The following is a 12,992-nucleotide window of genomic DNA, read 5'->3' as shown; positions in this document are numbered from 1 at the left end:
AGGACAACAGTGGTGGGCTTAGTTTTGATCCCTGGAACAAGATTACAATAGTTCCTTCAAGCTGAAATAAATTCATTACGAACAGCATTTTGGTTGCAAAACTGAAACCCAATGTTCTTAATTGTGTGCAAAATAGCACTTCAAGTGCTTTGAGAAGCAAAATGTTACCAAGTTATCTATAATTTTATAGGTGTGAACAAGTTATCTGTAATTTTATATGTGTAAATTCATAGTGGAGGTAACACGCTAGTGCAAAATGCCACAATGTAGTCCTAATATTATTTGGAAGAAGCATGAAGTCCTTTCAATTTTTGCACTGAGTTATGTGTACCATGGCAAAAAAACTAGTTTTATTTTCTTTCAAAGCAGAAAAGGGAATACATTCTTTCATGTAGAGGTGAAGGCCAATGTTCACTTTCTTGTCAAACGACTAAATTTAACTTTAGTTGTAGTTCACTGCCCTCTTCTGTTTATCACTAATGAATAAAGGCTTGAAACTATTTTGAACCGTTTAAATGAGTGATTAATCAATTGGTTTGTGATCAACACAGCTGTATGTAATGTTATGATTGCAAATAGGAGCCGGTCTGGCCAACCAGTCTTTCAAGTTTACTATGACATTCATCAAGATCACATCTTTTTATTTTCTGCACAATAACATTTTAACTCCTTCCCAAAATAATTTCTTTAAAATTCAACATCCTACGATTCCCTCAATTGGCTTTACTATCTATGTCTTTGCATTCAAGAATTTTTAAACGGGTGTTTGATTTTTAATGGAGTTTGATAATAATTGGGAAATTTATTTGGAAAGCAGGACTGCCAAAAACTCCCTAATCAATGAAAATATATATCTTGTTTTGATCATTGTTTTAGGTGGCTGATTATGTCACAGCAGGAGGTTTCACAGGTTGAGTGTACTATTAGTTTTATTGTTCCTGGTGCTTCAGGGCTTTTTCCAATAACCCCAATGTGGTTCTCGTGATTGGTAAAGACAAACCCGGAAACAAGCCCTTTGCTAGTTGTAAAACTTGAAATATTGATGCAAATTTTGAGTGATATTCTATATCATATTTAAGTTATTAATTCTAATTGTGGGGTAAGGAAGCATTTGGTGCTCGTGTTATTGAAACTATCCCATACCTGATTAATTCTGCGATTTTTAGACATCACCAAATATACAATTTTTCTTTTCTTTCTCCTACCATCGCTACCTTTCAGATACGAGGAATGTAAAGAAAAACTGGTTCCATTTTTGAAGAAAGTTGGTTTCAATCCAAAGAAGGATATCTATTTTATGCCTTGTTCTGGACTGACTGGTGCCAACCTAAAAGAACGAGCAGAGAACTGCATCTGGTACATGTAAGTCCTATTTGCCTCTAGTGTTATTTGTCACAGAAAAAATGTCAAATGTGAAAATGAAAGTTTTAAAATTAAGTCAAATATTGGTGCTGACTATTTATGGGAAGGAAATACAAATATTTGCTTGTATTAAGTAATATGTTGTTAGTCAGAATAAAATTTTGTTCAGGATATTTGCATTTGAATTTGAGTAATGATTGAGCATTGGTCCGTATTATGCTGAATGCAACAGCTATATTTCGTTATGGCCTCTCATTTGTCATCTATCACATGTTTTGAATACCCAGACAAAATTAATTAAAAACTTGAAACTAAAGATATTTTTAAAAATCACTTTGTACTGTCCACCAATCATTTGCCGGGCTTTGTCGCACATCATTCCCATGGAATGCATGTCACTTCACTTCTCTCCTTATCTGACATCCTTTTTAATCTCCAGCTTTTGTCCACCCTTTAGCCAATAGTAACCCCCCCTCCCCCCCTCCACATCTGTATCCACCTCTCACTGGCCAGACTTTGTCACACTTCCTATCTCTTATCCAACTTTCTCCACCCAGCCAACTACAACGTGTCTGGAGGGTCCTGGCCCAAAACATGGCCTATCCATATCCTTCAAAGATGCTGCCTTTGTTGCACATCTACTTTCTTTTCCAGCCTCTAATCAGTCTGAGGAGGTGTCCCCACCCAAAACGTTGCCTGTCCATTCCCTCCACATACCTGATTCTCCTGCTAGCTTCTTCCAGCACTGTTTTGTTCAACATTCCAGCATCAACTTCTTGTCGCCATCATCCTTGAGTCTGGTATTTGTCTAAAAAAAAAAAAAAATTACCATGACAAGCAGCTAGCTGAAAAGTCAAATTACAAATTAGCCAAAATACATAGTCATTAGTGCTTCCAATTCAATCATGAATGATTAATTATCAGTGGAGTTAAGATTTGTGCTTAAAACAAATACTAGTTTAAGATTTGACTGCTGCAATTTACATTTTTTTTTTCTTGTTACAGTGGTTTACCATTTATACCTTATTTGGCCAATTTGCCACATTTCAATAGGGTCACTACGGGACCCGTGCGGGTACCAATTGTAGATAAGTATAAGGTAAGGTTATTGATGTTAAGTTCCAAAGTCTTCTTGACCATGTGATTTACTATTGTTCAAATTCTAAAGCAGAATTTGTTAAACAACAAATGTGGCTACAGCAAGGTACTCTCTAAACTAGAAGCATCTAAAAGGAAAACTCAAGCTCTCTGGGTGGATGAGATGTAGTTAAGTGTAAATAGGCACTCCATTTTTAGAATGCCTTTGGGAAAATAGTCCTCATTGGCTACTATTAATTATCACTTTTCCCTTAAGATGCATCATGTGGTAAGACAAATTTTGTAAACTAGTAGTTCTCCTTACAAATAATGCTCAGGGTAATGGCATATGACGTGTGATTCTTTTTAAATATGGGTGAATATGTGGAAAATCTACATAAAATCCATCCCTTCAAGCCCACAAGGTAATGGTTAGTTGTCTTCCAGAAGCATCCCAGGGTTAACCACCTCAGTATATATTGGAATATAGATATCATCGATAGTCTTTTGATATCTGCAAATATGGGAGTGCTCATTAACACTAGTTGCTCTTTCGTTGTAATTTTTGTAAGCAGCTTATTTTAACGACTAACTAAACTTTTTCCATGCCAGCCGCTTGTGTGAAGTTGAGGAAATTTGCTTGTTTTCCTTAAGTATGAATAGCTGATATTGACTCTGTTTGATATGGGCTTTGCTAGTTGGTAGAATTTTAGAAGTTGAACCTTTAAGTCTTGCCTTTAATTTAAATTTAATATGGACATAGGGTTGCAACACTGTATCCAAGTTTTTGTCAAAATAATATGCCGGCCCTGTCAGTTCGTGCACAGCCTAGAAAGGATCTTGGGGAAATTGTTTGTGTTGGACTGCACAAAAACAGGTTGTTCAGTCCAGTATGCTCATGTAAATCTTTTTGTTTAATAAAAGGTTTAATTGCAAAGAAATTAGAACAAGGACAGCTTGGTTTGGATTTGTAACTGATGAGTGGGACATTACAAAAAGGCAGACGTGAAATAATTTTATTGTTAAAAGCCGGTTTTCTTTCCTGAACAAAACCAACTACTTCAGTTGAACATTAAGAAAAGTGTGCTTTCCAAAGAAATCTTGGATCGCAAACGGTTCTTTAAATATGGATTGCTGCATGAAATTCAATTTAATTCAGGAATGACGGATTTTGTTGATGTGAAAGGGAAATGGTATGCGGTAATTATGTGCTTAAATTGGTCTACAGTGGTTTAAAACAATGATATATGGTATTTTGTGTGTAGGATATGGGTACGGTGGTTTTGGGCAAACTAGAATCTGGACTAATTGGAAAAGGACACCAACTTGTTATGATGCCAAACAAAGTAAGTCAACTTTTTACTGTACATCATTGAAATGTTAACAGATTCATCTTGCGAGTTCATACTATTAATATGGTAACAAGTATCTGTTCAGTTTGTAAATGTACTATATTTGCAGTAAGATATTTCGCCTCGAGAAACACTTTTGTTTTCAGCCACCGGAACTTGCTTTGTTTTATTATGTATAATATTGGTGGCATGAACATTTGAGATTATTACCCATCACTTCTCCTGAAACTGTAATGGTCTGCTGCCTTTAATTGTCCTTGTGCAGTGGTTCTTTCAAGAATGTATTTTAAGACTGTTTAAAACTGGGTTTCCCGTTTGTGTTTTCATTAATGCACGAGAGATAATCGTGAATCAGTGCACTCAGTGGCAGTATAATTGTGTAAATAAGGGATAGAGTAAGAAACTTGGCATAGCAGCTGAGTGCAGTGAATTGCTATCAAAGTTATTAATTGTTCAGTTACCTTTGTATTTAATTGTTGGTTTGCTCTTGAATGTCCTTTTTATTCTGAAGATAGAAAATTTGGTAGATACTAAATATGTATTGTTCCATTGGAAAATGTCTGTTTCTAATTGATCCGCCAGTTCTGTGACCCCAAAGCTTTGATGTTAGTTTTGGCTGAAGTTGGATAACTTCTGGATTAGGGGACATGCAAATTAAATATGGTATTCTGTTTTGCAGCATAATGTTGAGGTTCTGGGACTCTTGTCTGATGATGTGGAGACCGATTCAGCAGATCCAGGGGAAAATCTGAAAATACGACTGAAAGGAATTGAAGAGGAAGAGATTCTGCCAGGATTCATTCTGTGTGATCATGGCAACCTTTGTCACTCAGGACGTACTTTTGATGCACAGGTAACTTCACTTGGGAAATTCTTACGAAGACTAAACCTTGACTGCAAGACATCAAGAAATTATTTGCAGCGTTTCCCTTCTCCAATACGTATAGTTTTAAATAGTTTAGCGATACAACGTGGAAACAGGCCTATCAGCCCAACGAGTGATCACCCGCATGCTAGTTCCATGTTACCCCACTTTCACATCCTACACACTAGGGACATTTTACAGAAGCCAATTAACCTACAAACCTGCACCTCTTTGGAATGTTGGAGAAAACCCGCGTTATCACGGATATGATACAAACTGCACAGATGGCACCCGTAGTCAGGATTGAATCCAGGTCTCTGATGCTCTGAGGTAGCAGCTTTATGGTGAAATGGTTGTTGTGTCTATGCATTGTCTCGCTGTTGTTGAGGCCATACCGGGAGCACCACATATAGTAGGTGAGGTTAGAGGAGGAAAACGTGAGCCTCTAGATTACCTGGAACGACTTCTGTGGTCCCTGGACGGATGTGAGGGAGGAGGTATAGAGACAGATGTGACAGCTCCTGGGGTTGCAGGGTCTGAAAAAGATGGATGAGGTGGGGATGGGAGGATGGAACTGGTGGTGGGATCACATTGAAGGTGGTGGAAATGTTGGAGAATGATGTGTTGGATGCGGAAACAGGTGGAATGAAAGGTGGGGCAAGGGAACTGTATCCTGTCTAGGGGGAGGGAAATTGAGAGAACTACGGGCAAAGTGATGCCGGTGAGGGGTCCATCTCTGACAGCAGGGAGGAAAGCACATACTAATGTAAGAGAATGTTTCTGGCATGTTCTAGAGTGTTGATCCTCATCTTGGGAGCAGATGCGGCAAAGGTGAAGAAAGTGAGAGTAAGAGATGGTACTCAATTGTAGGCATATTCCAGGATACACAGCCTATCGAAAATATAGGTGGGCAGAGGGTGTGGGGTGGCTCTGCTTGTAAGAAATGAAATTCAATCGTTAGCAAGGGATACCATAGGATCAGAAGATGTAGAATCCTTGTGGGTAGAGTTCAGAAATTGCAATGGTAAAAATACCCTGATGAGAGATATATACAGGCCGCCGAACAGTAGCCAGGATATAGGGTACAAATTACATCAAGAGATACTATCAGCATGTAAGAAATGCAATGTTACGGCTGTCATGAAGGATTTCAATAGATCCGTAGACAGAAAAATCCGGTTGACACTGGATCCCAAGAGAAGGAATTTATAGAGTGCCTATGAGAGTTTCTTAGAGCAGCGTGTGGTTGAGCCTACTAGGGAAAAGGCTAATCTGGATTTGGTATTGTATAACAAACCAGTTTTTATTAGTTAAAGGAACCCCTAGAAGGTAATGACCATAGTATGATAAAATTCAACCTACGATTTGAGGGAGAAAATGAAAGACGTTGATATTACTGTGGAGTATAGGTAACTAGTACAGAGGCACGAGGGAATAGATGGCTAAAGTTGATTGGAAAGGGACCCGAGCATGAATGACCGTGGAGCAGCAACGGCAGGAGTTTCGGGAGTAATTGGAAAGATGCAGAACCTTTTAATTCTGCAGAGGAAGAAAGCTTCTAAGTGGAATATGAGGCGACTGTGGCTAACAAAGGAAGTCAAAGACCGCTTGAAAGTAAAAGAGAAAGCATGTAATATTGCAAAGATTAGTGGGAAATTAGAGGATTAGGAAGAGTTTAAAATCCAAATGAAGGCAACTGCAAAAGGCAATAAGGGGGGAAAAGATAAAGTATGAATGGCTGTTTTTATGACTGTTGGCAGATCAATTTTCCTCTTGGGATAACTAAAGTTGTATCGTAAACTGACCAATAATATAAGCGCATACCAAACGTTTCTTCAGATATATAGAGTTCCTGGTGGTGAATCTGTGAAGTTCATTGCTACAGACAGCGGTGGAGGCCAGGTCTTTGGGTATTTTTAAAGCACTGATTGATATGTTCTTGATTAGTAAGAGTGTCAAAGGTTATAGGGAGAAGGCAGGCAAATGGGGTTGCGAGGGGAAAATATATCAGCCATGATGGAATAGCAGAGTGGACTTATTCTGCTCATATGACTTATGAACTTATTTGAAGCAGTGCCATATTAAACCAAGTGTATTTTCTAAAAGATTAGCTAAAATTAGTACTAAAATATCTTTTTGTTGCAGATAGTTATAATTGAGCATAAATCCATCATCTGCCCAGGTTACAATGCAGTGCTGCACATCCATACTTGCATTGAAGAAGTTCAAATAACGGTAAGTACTAAGTACTTCAGTCTGAAGAAGGGTCTCGACCCGAAACATCACCCATTCCTTCCTTCAGCCTGTCCAGCATTTTGTATCTACCTTCGATTTAAACCAGCATCTGCAGTTCTTTCCTACACATACTAAGTACTAAGATTCACTGATGGGTTTCCACAGAAACTGAATTAATTTCATTTTATACACAATTTTGAAAGATTTTCATATTCTGTGTGAAATGTGTATTGTACGTGATAAAATAGGTGCTTTTGGCCAGGATCCAAACTGCACCAGTTCATTATTTGACTTTTTACTGACAAATGTTATTTAAAATCATAACTCAAACAATGTGTGTGAAAACAGTTAATTTTCTTATTGTTTTCTTAATTTTGTTCCATTTCTTGCAATTATGTAGTCACTAGTTTCTGCCATCTGCCACTTTGGAGTTCTTTTTGCCTTTTTATTCCACTTTTCACCATTTAATAAATTCATAGCTTATACGTAACCAAACTCTGTGCCTTTTCGTGCAACATAAAATAGCTTTGATTAACAATAATTAAATGATCTTGATTTAAAATTAGCTGTTGATCGTGCATCAGTTACAGGTACAGTTCCAAAATTTTGGTGCCCTTTTATAGAAGTGTTTTTTCTCTTGATTTGATTTTTAAAGAATGGGCCTAGTTTTGGATTCCTAAACCAGTGAATATAATTTCTATATACCTTGTATTCCCTTTTATTTCATTTATGTATCTCTAATTTCGAAATTCTGCAAATGGAACTCAAGTTTGTGCACTTCCTTGATTTAGGTCCCTTGCCTTTAGCTCCAGTGTACTTTGCATCCTCAAACTGAGAAGAAAGAGTCCTTGATCAAATCAGGCTAGGGACTAGAGGGTCCGATGGAAATGTAATGCACATGCTTATAGATCTTTTGCCTTTGTAATGATTTTACTGCCTCCTCACAAGTCCTTTCTATTTTGGTTATCTCTGAAATGTTTAATGTTTGGTCCAAGTGGTCTTCAGTTTCCAAGAAATGCAGGGTGAATTCTAAGATCCTGAGTTTTGATTGTGGGAAAAATAAGGTGTCTGGTTTTGTTTGTCTTTAATATAAGCTACAATAGAATCCAATCCAGGGATATTTATTTTGAGACATCACAACTTTAAAAGTATACTCAACTCTTGTCTGAATGACACAGAAATGTGTGACTCCAATTTAGCCACATGCCAGCATTCTCTGGGTGTCAATCTAACTTCAAATATTACAATCCAAGTTTTATGATTGATGCACTTAAAATTGAACAGGAATTTACCCACATGGAAGTGAAACATAATGTCATGTAATTTTTAGAAGTGAGAAAATAATTGTGACATGAAATAATTAATTTGCAACATTTCTTTGTCTAGGCCTTAATCTGTCTGGTGGATAAGAGATCTGGAGAAAAAAGCAAGACGCGGCCTCGTTTTGTTAAACAGGATCAGGTTTGCATTGCTCGTTTAAGGACAGCAGGCACAATCTGTCTTGAGACCTTCAAAGATTTTCCTCAGATGGGGCGTTTTACCTTGCGAGATGAAGGTTAGCCGCAGAATATTTTTTACAGCTGCCTTGTTTACAATGGTTTCAAGCTTGCGTTATTACTCTTATTAGTAGCTTTTTTAAACCTGCATTAAATGGTTAATCTTTTGGCTGGCAGAAATCTAGGAAAGATTTGGCAGGAAATAAATAATTCTGGTTAGCTTATCAAGAAATGGAATTTGTATTCACAAATTAAGTAAAAGTATACTTGCAAATATTATCCTTGCATTTTCCCTGAACATACTTATGGGATATGTGGACTTATCTCTTGAACAGTAAGAAAATGTCCATAAACTTAGAGTTGTCAACTCATTATTGTGATCTAAGTGGTTTATTTTTCTTAAAGATTTTCATATTAAAAACAATTAAGTAACTTAAAATGGAACTTCAGTTTTGTTTCCATATTTTATGAAAACCTGACTGCAGAGTGAAATATTGATTTGTGTTTACTTGACATTTTTGCCAAATTCCAGTAAAGAATTTAGTTTACCATGTTATTGATTCTGACAAAAGAGAATGAACACTGTTTGATCCGCAGTAGTCAAGTTAATGGCATTACATGTCCTGTGGTTTGCTTTACCAATAGACTACTGTTTTTATTTCCTCCAACAGGTAAAACCATTGCAATTGGAAAGGTCCTGAAATTGATCCCTGAGAAGGACTGAAGATCTACAATCTAATGCTGCACAATACTGTGATGAAAAAGGACTCCGCAACAGCCTACTTCACGCCTTCTTTTCTTGGTTTTCATAATTTCTCTGCCTATCAATACTTTTATTTCCCCATGTACTGCAAATTGCTGTAAACATGTCCACATTTTACGTCAGCTTTCTCATATTGAGAGCTCTGCTATGCCATTGTTAAAGCTACCATTTAAAATCCTCCTTCTGAAATCTGCTTCCTTAGAAATACGGCAGTAGCTACCTAACTGATGTGGACAGAATTGCCTGCAAAAATAAAATTAAACCAAAAAAGTTTATTTTATTCTGGCATCATTCTCTTTTGTGCATTTTTGCTCACCTGTGTTTTTCAACCAGGTCAGATTATTCAACAGATCAGTGTGAGTGTCCCTGTGTTAGAAAGGTCTGGAGAGACAATAAAATCAATTTGAAATATTTCTGGCATTTGAATTATTTTGGAAAGGATTCTTCTGAAACAACCTTGCATCAACTTGTTCGCTAGTTTCCCAGCAAATGATCTCTTGACTTTGTTATTTTCTTTGCAAGTTGAATGTTCCATAATTTTTTTTTTCATGTAGCCTCACAGTATGCCCTTTGTGGTAATTTTCAGCATTCACAATGCATGATGTGTGTTATTGTCAATGTTCCACTGGCTGGGAAACAAAATATCAATACATAAGTATTGAAAAAGATGCAAGTGAAATCGTCAATTTTGAAACAATTGCATCTGTTCAATTTATGCCATCTCCAAAGGAATCAAATCTTTTCTAAACATGTGAAGGTACATAACAGCAATCCAACAGATGATGTGAATTGTGAAGGACAAATGACTGCTGCATGAGTTTATAGTGATATTTCCCTTTGAACAGGCAGTATATTAGAGTATCTAGGTTTGATTCTTTTGACTTGAAATGTTTAAAATAACAGATTAGAAAATCTATAGCTTTTTTCTTGCTTTAAGTGCATTTCATAGAACAGTTAACACGTGGAAGCACATGTGACAACAATACCACTTAAAGTGGGAATTTCGTCACTTGCTACAACTTTCATATCAACTATTAATTTTATAAGGAGTGGATATTTCTTGGATGAGTAATGAGAAAAAAATCAGAAATAGAACCTGTGTGGTTGGTAATACGAAATGTGAGAAATATAGTCCTTGTACATATTTGAAAACCTTGTAATTGAGGCAGCAGTTATTTAATATAATGGTAAATTTGCTACTGTTAAAGGGTCAAAATGAAGTTTTTTTTTTAATTCCCTTGCCTAGTTAAATTACTATTCCAGTTAATGAAAGGGATTTATGAAAGATGTGATTAACTCTAAACAACAGAACAAATAGTGTTATGAATGGTGTAATCTAGGATTGCCAACAATTAAGTGTCATTTTGTAATAAAACAACAATTTACATTCAGGCTTGGAACAAACATACGCCTGAACTCTAAAACATAGCAAACTCCATTGACAAACGGGCCACTGCACGAGTGAGCTCCATCCTGCCACTGAAATTGTATACAATTTCCCCAAAAAACTAACCGGTATATTTAATCTATTTTAATAAGTCAATGTTTAATAATGACAGGTTTTCTTTTCTTTCACTACTGCATGTAAATGAAAATCCCACTTTTGTCAACAGTGTGAATTTGCTGCTCTCGGAGGTCGGGGGGGGGGGGGGGGGGGGGGGGGGGAAGAGGCACTTAGATATATTAATAGTAACATTTCTCAAAGGTTTCGATTGCTGTGATTATACAATTATTTAATTTGGAAAGTGTGTAAGGAAAATGTTAAATTGGTGTCATATGAAATGCCCTTGCTCTTAATTGGAGAAATGTTGGCTTTCTCTTGCTGATCTGACTTGAAGTTGTCTGTTTTGTAATGAAATATCATTGGCAATACAGAAGTTGGTGTAAGACAGCACAGCTGTTAATATGACCACAGTATTGTATAGTAAACAAATTTACTGTATGCATTCTTAATCTTGCAAAATAAAATTTGATTTCATTTCCCTTGGAATATTGCTTCTAACTGTAGAAATATTAGTTTTTTTTCCATTGTATAAAATGCATTGAGTGGAGGGTTAGTATGAAGCTTTCATTGAAAAGGCTTTGTTTATTGCCACCCTTTTCCATAAATATGTTGTTATGCTGAAAGGTTTTCGGAAAGCCTGCTGCTTTACCAGTTGTAGAAAGCCCTGCAGATCTCCAGCATGGATAGTTAAATATTTAATACCAGGGCAGTAAGGGCAAAACTCCTTTTATAACCCTGCCTTAATCTGTGAAGCAATTCTGATTTGAAGTGAAGTTTTCTATCCATATTGGGTATTGAAAATCTAGATTGGTCAATCCGTTGTTGAAGACAACTACAGTAATAGGTGTACATTTAGCTCGGTCTTAGGAAGCCGGACAAAATCACATGTGTCTAAATTAAAGGACCCATTTCTGCTCAGAAATTCAGCAGCAGTCACCCAGTCTAAATATGTGAATGAATGTGGATACACATTTTATTCAATTTATTCAATTATTTTATTCAATTTCTCAGAAGTGGAGTACAACGCCCAGTTGCAACTAATGTACACTCAACGCAGGTGACTGACAAAATTCCGCTTATCTTTTATATATTTGTACATAGTCGGCTCTCCTTTCTTATAGTGTCTATGATATCATGGCAACTAGACTACACAGGTGGTTTTCTGTGTTACCTTGGTGACGTTCAAAATATTGTTCACTAAAATGCATGGTATTCAATATGTTGAAAGTGATAAACGAAGTTGTATCAACTTGCTGAATTTCTGTTAAACTGAAGTATAAGTTGCTGAAAGTGACCCTTTTTTGTCCATGCTGTACTTTCAGTGTGCTTAGGATGCAATGTGTTGTATAATTCATTTCATTAACCAAACAATAGAAAGGGAAAAGATCATAAAACAAGTTGTAATACAAACTAAATTTCATTACAAATAAATTGTGTGCAATGGAACATTATTAACTTGGTGAATTCTTAGGGCAATAGTCTTGTGGCAAATGCAAATTACTTTACAGACAGATTAATACAGCCTAAATTTGCTAAATTGACCTTGATTCCCAAGATGAAATCGTATGTTGTGAAATTGTACATCAAATAGTGTTAAATTGCAATAAAGTTTTAATGAAGGTGTTTATATGAAATCATTTATTCCTAATCACAGGATGAGTGACATGACTCTGGAATGATTTGTTTTACCCAAATGGCAACAGGCTTGTGTAGCAAAGAGCTACATGTTGCAAACTATGAGAATACCACACGCATGTGGGTCTACGCTAAATGGCTAATCTTGTTCTTGATTAGGTGTTGTTGGATTCCAGCTGGATAGTGACATATTAAGATATTTCTAATCCATTCTTTGTGGTGAGTGCATAAACAAATATTGCAAAGAATACTCTGGTCATATTTAATAGTGGGAATGGGAAATAAATTGTGTGGCTACCTTTACATTTAAAAAAAACAAAAAAACATTTTAATCATTTAGATTCAAGCTGCATTCGACACATTGAAAAGATCAAATCTGACTCAAATTTTCTATTCTCCATGATACCTGCTAAAATTCGTCCATTGTATTTGACAAATTGAGGGATGCACAAAAAAATTAAAATAATTCTCAATTGGTTTCTTATTTTTGGATTTCTGTTAAATGAACCGAAAGCCTAAGCATTTTTTTATTTTTTTTAAATTGGACGTGTTTCAACAGAAATTCAAGGTTTCTTAATATCGATTCCCGATCAAAGTAATCAAAAAAGCAAGTGTTCCAAGTTTCCACAATTTACAATAATGCAAAAGAATTTGGACATGGGTTACTGCTGGGTGCCGTCATCATAGAGCATACAAACATCTC

At 36.2% G+C, this 12,992-nt stretch overlaps 1 protein-coding gene across 1 annotated transcript in view; it reads left to right on the top strand.

Moving 5' to 3' along the window:
• gspt1 (G1 to S phase transition 1) overlaps nucleotides 1-11,152 on the top strand; it is a 43,487-nt gene extending 32,335 nt beyond the window's left edge. The window contains exons 8-14 of the mRNA XM_033040301.1: nucleotides 1,222-1,362; nucleotides 2,368-2,461; nucleotides 3,705-3,785; nucleotides 4,471-4,644; nucleotides 6,802-6,891; nucleotides 8,278-8,446; nucleotides 9,059-11,152. Of these exons, the coding sequence (XP_032896192.1) occupies nucleotides 1,222-1,362; nucleotides 2,368-2,461; nucleotides 3,705-3,785; nucleotides 4,471-4,644; nucleotides 6,802-6,891; nucleotides 8,278-8,446; nucleotides 9,059-9,111 (802 nt within the window). The 3' untranslated portion in view covers nucleotides 9,112-11,152. The remainder of the gene's footprint in view (nucleotides 1-1,221; nucleotides 1,363-2,367; nucleotides 2,462-3,704; nucleotides 3,786-4,470; nucleotides 4,645-6,801; nucleotides 6,892-8,277; nucleotides 8,447-9,058) is intronic.
• Nucleotides 11,153-12,992: the final 1,840 nt, after the last annotated feature.

The sequence above is a fragment of the Amblyraja radiata genome, chromosome 22 (genome assembly GCF_010909765.2).
Source record: "Amblyraja radiata isolate CabotCenter1 chromosome 22, sAmbRad1.1.pri, whole genome shotgun sequence".
Lineage (NCBI taxonomy): Eukaryota > Metazoa > Chordata > Chondrichthyes > Rajiformes > Rajidae > Amblyraja > Amblyraja radiata.
The sequence above is the reverse complement of the archived record's forward strand: the minus strand, read 5'-3'. Positions and strand labels throughout refer to the sequence as shown.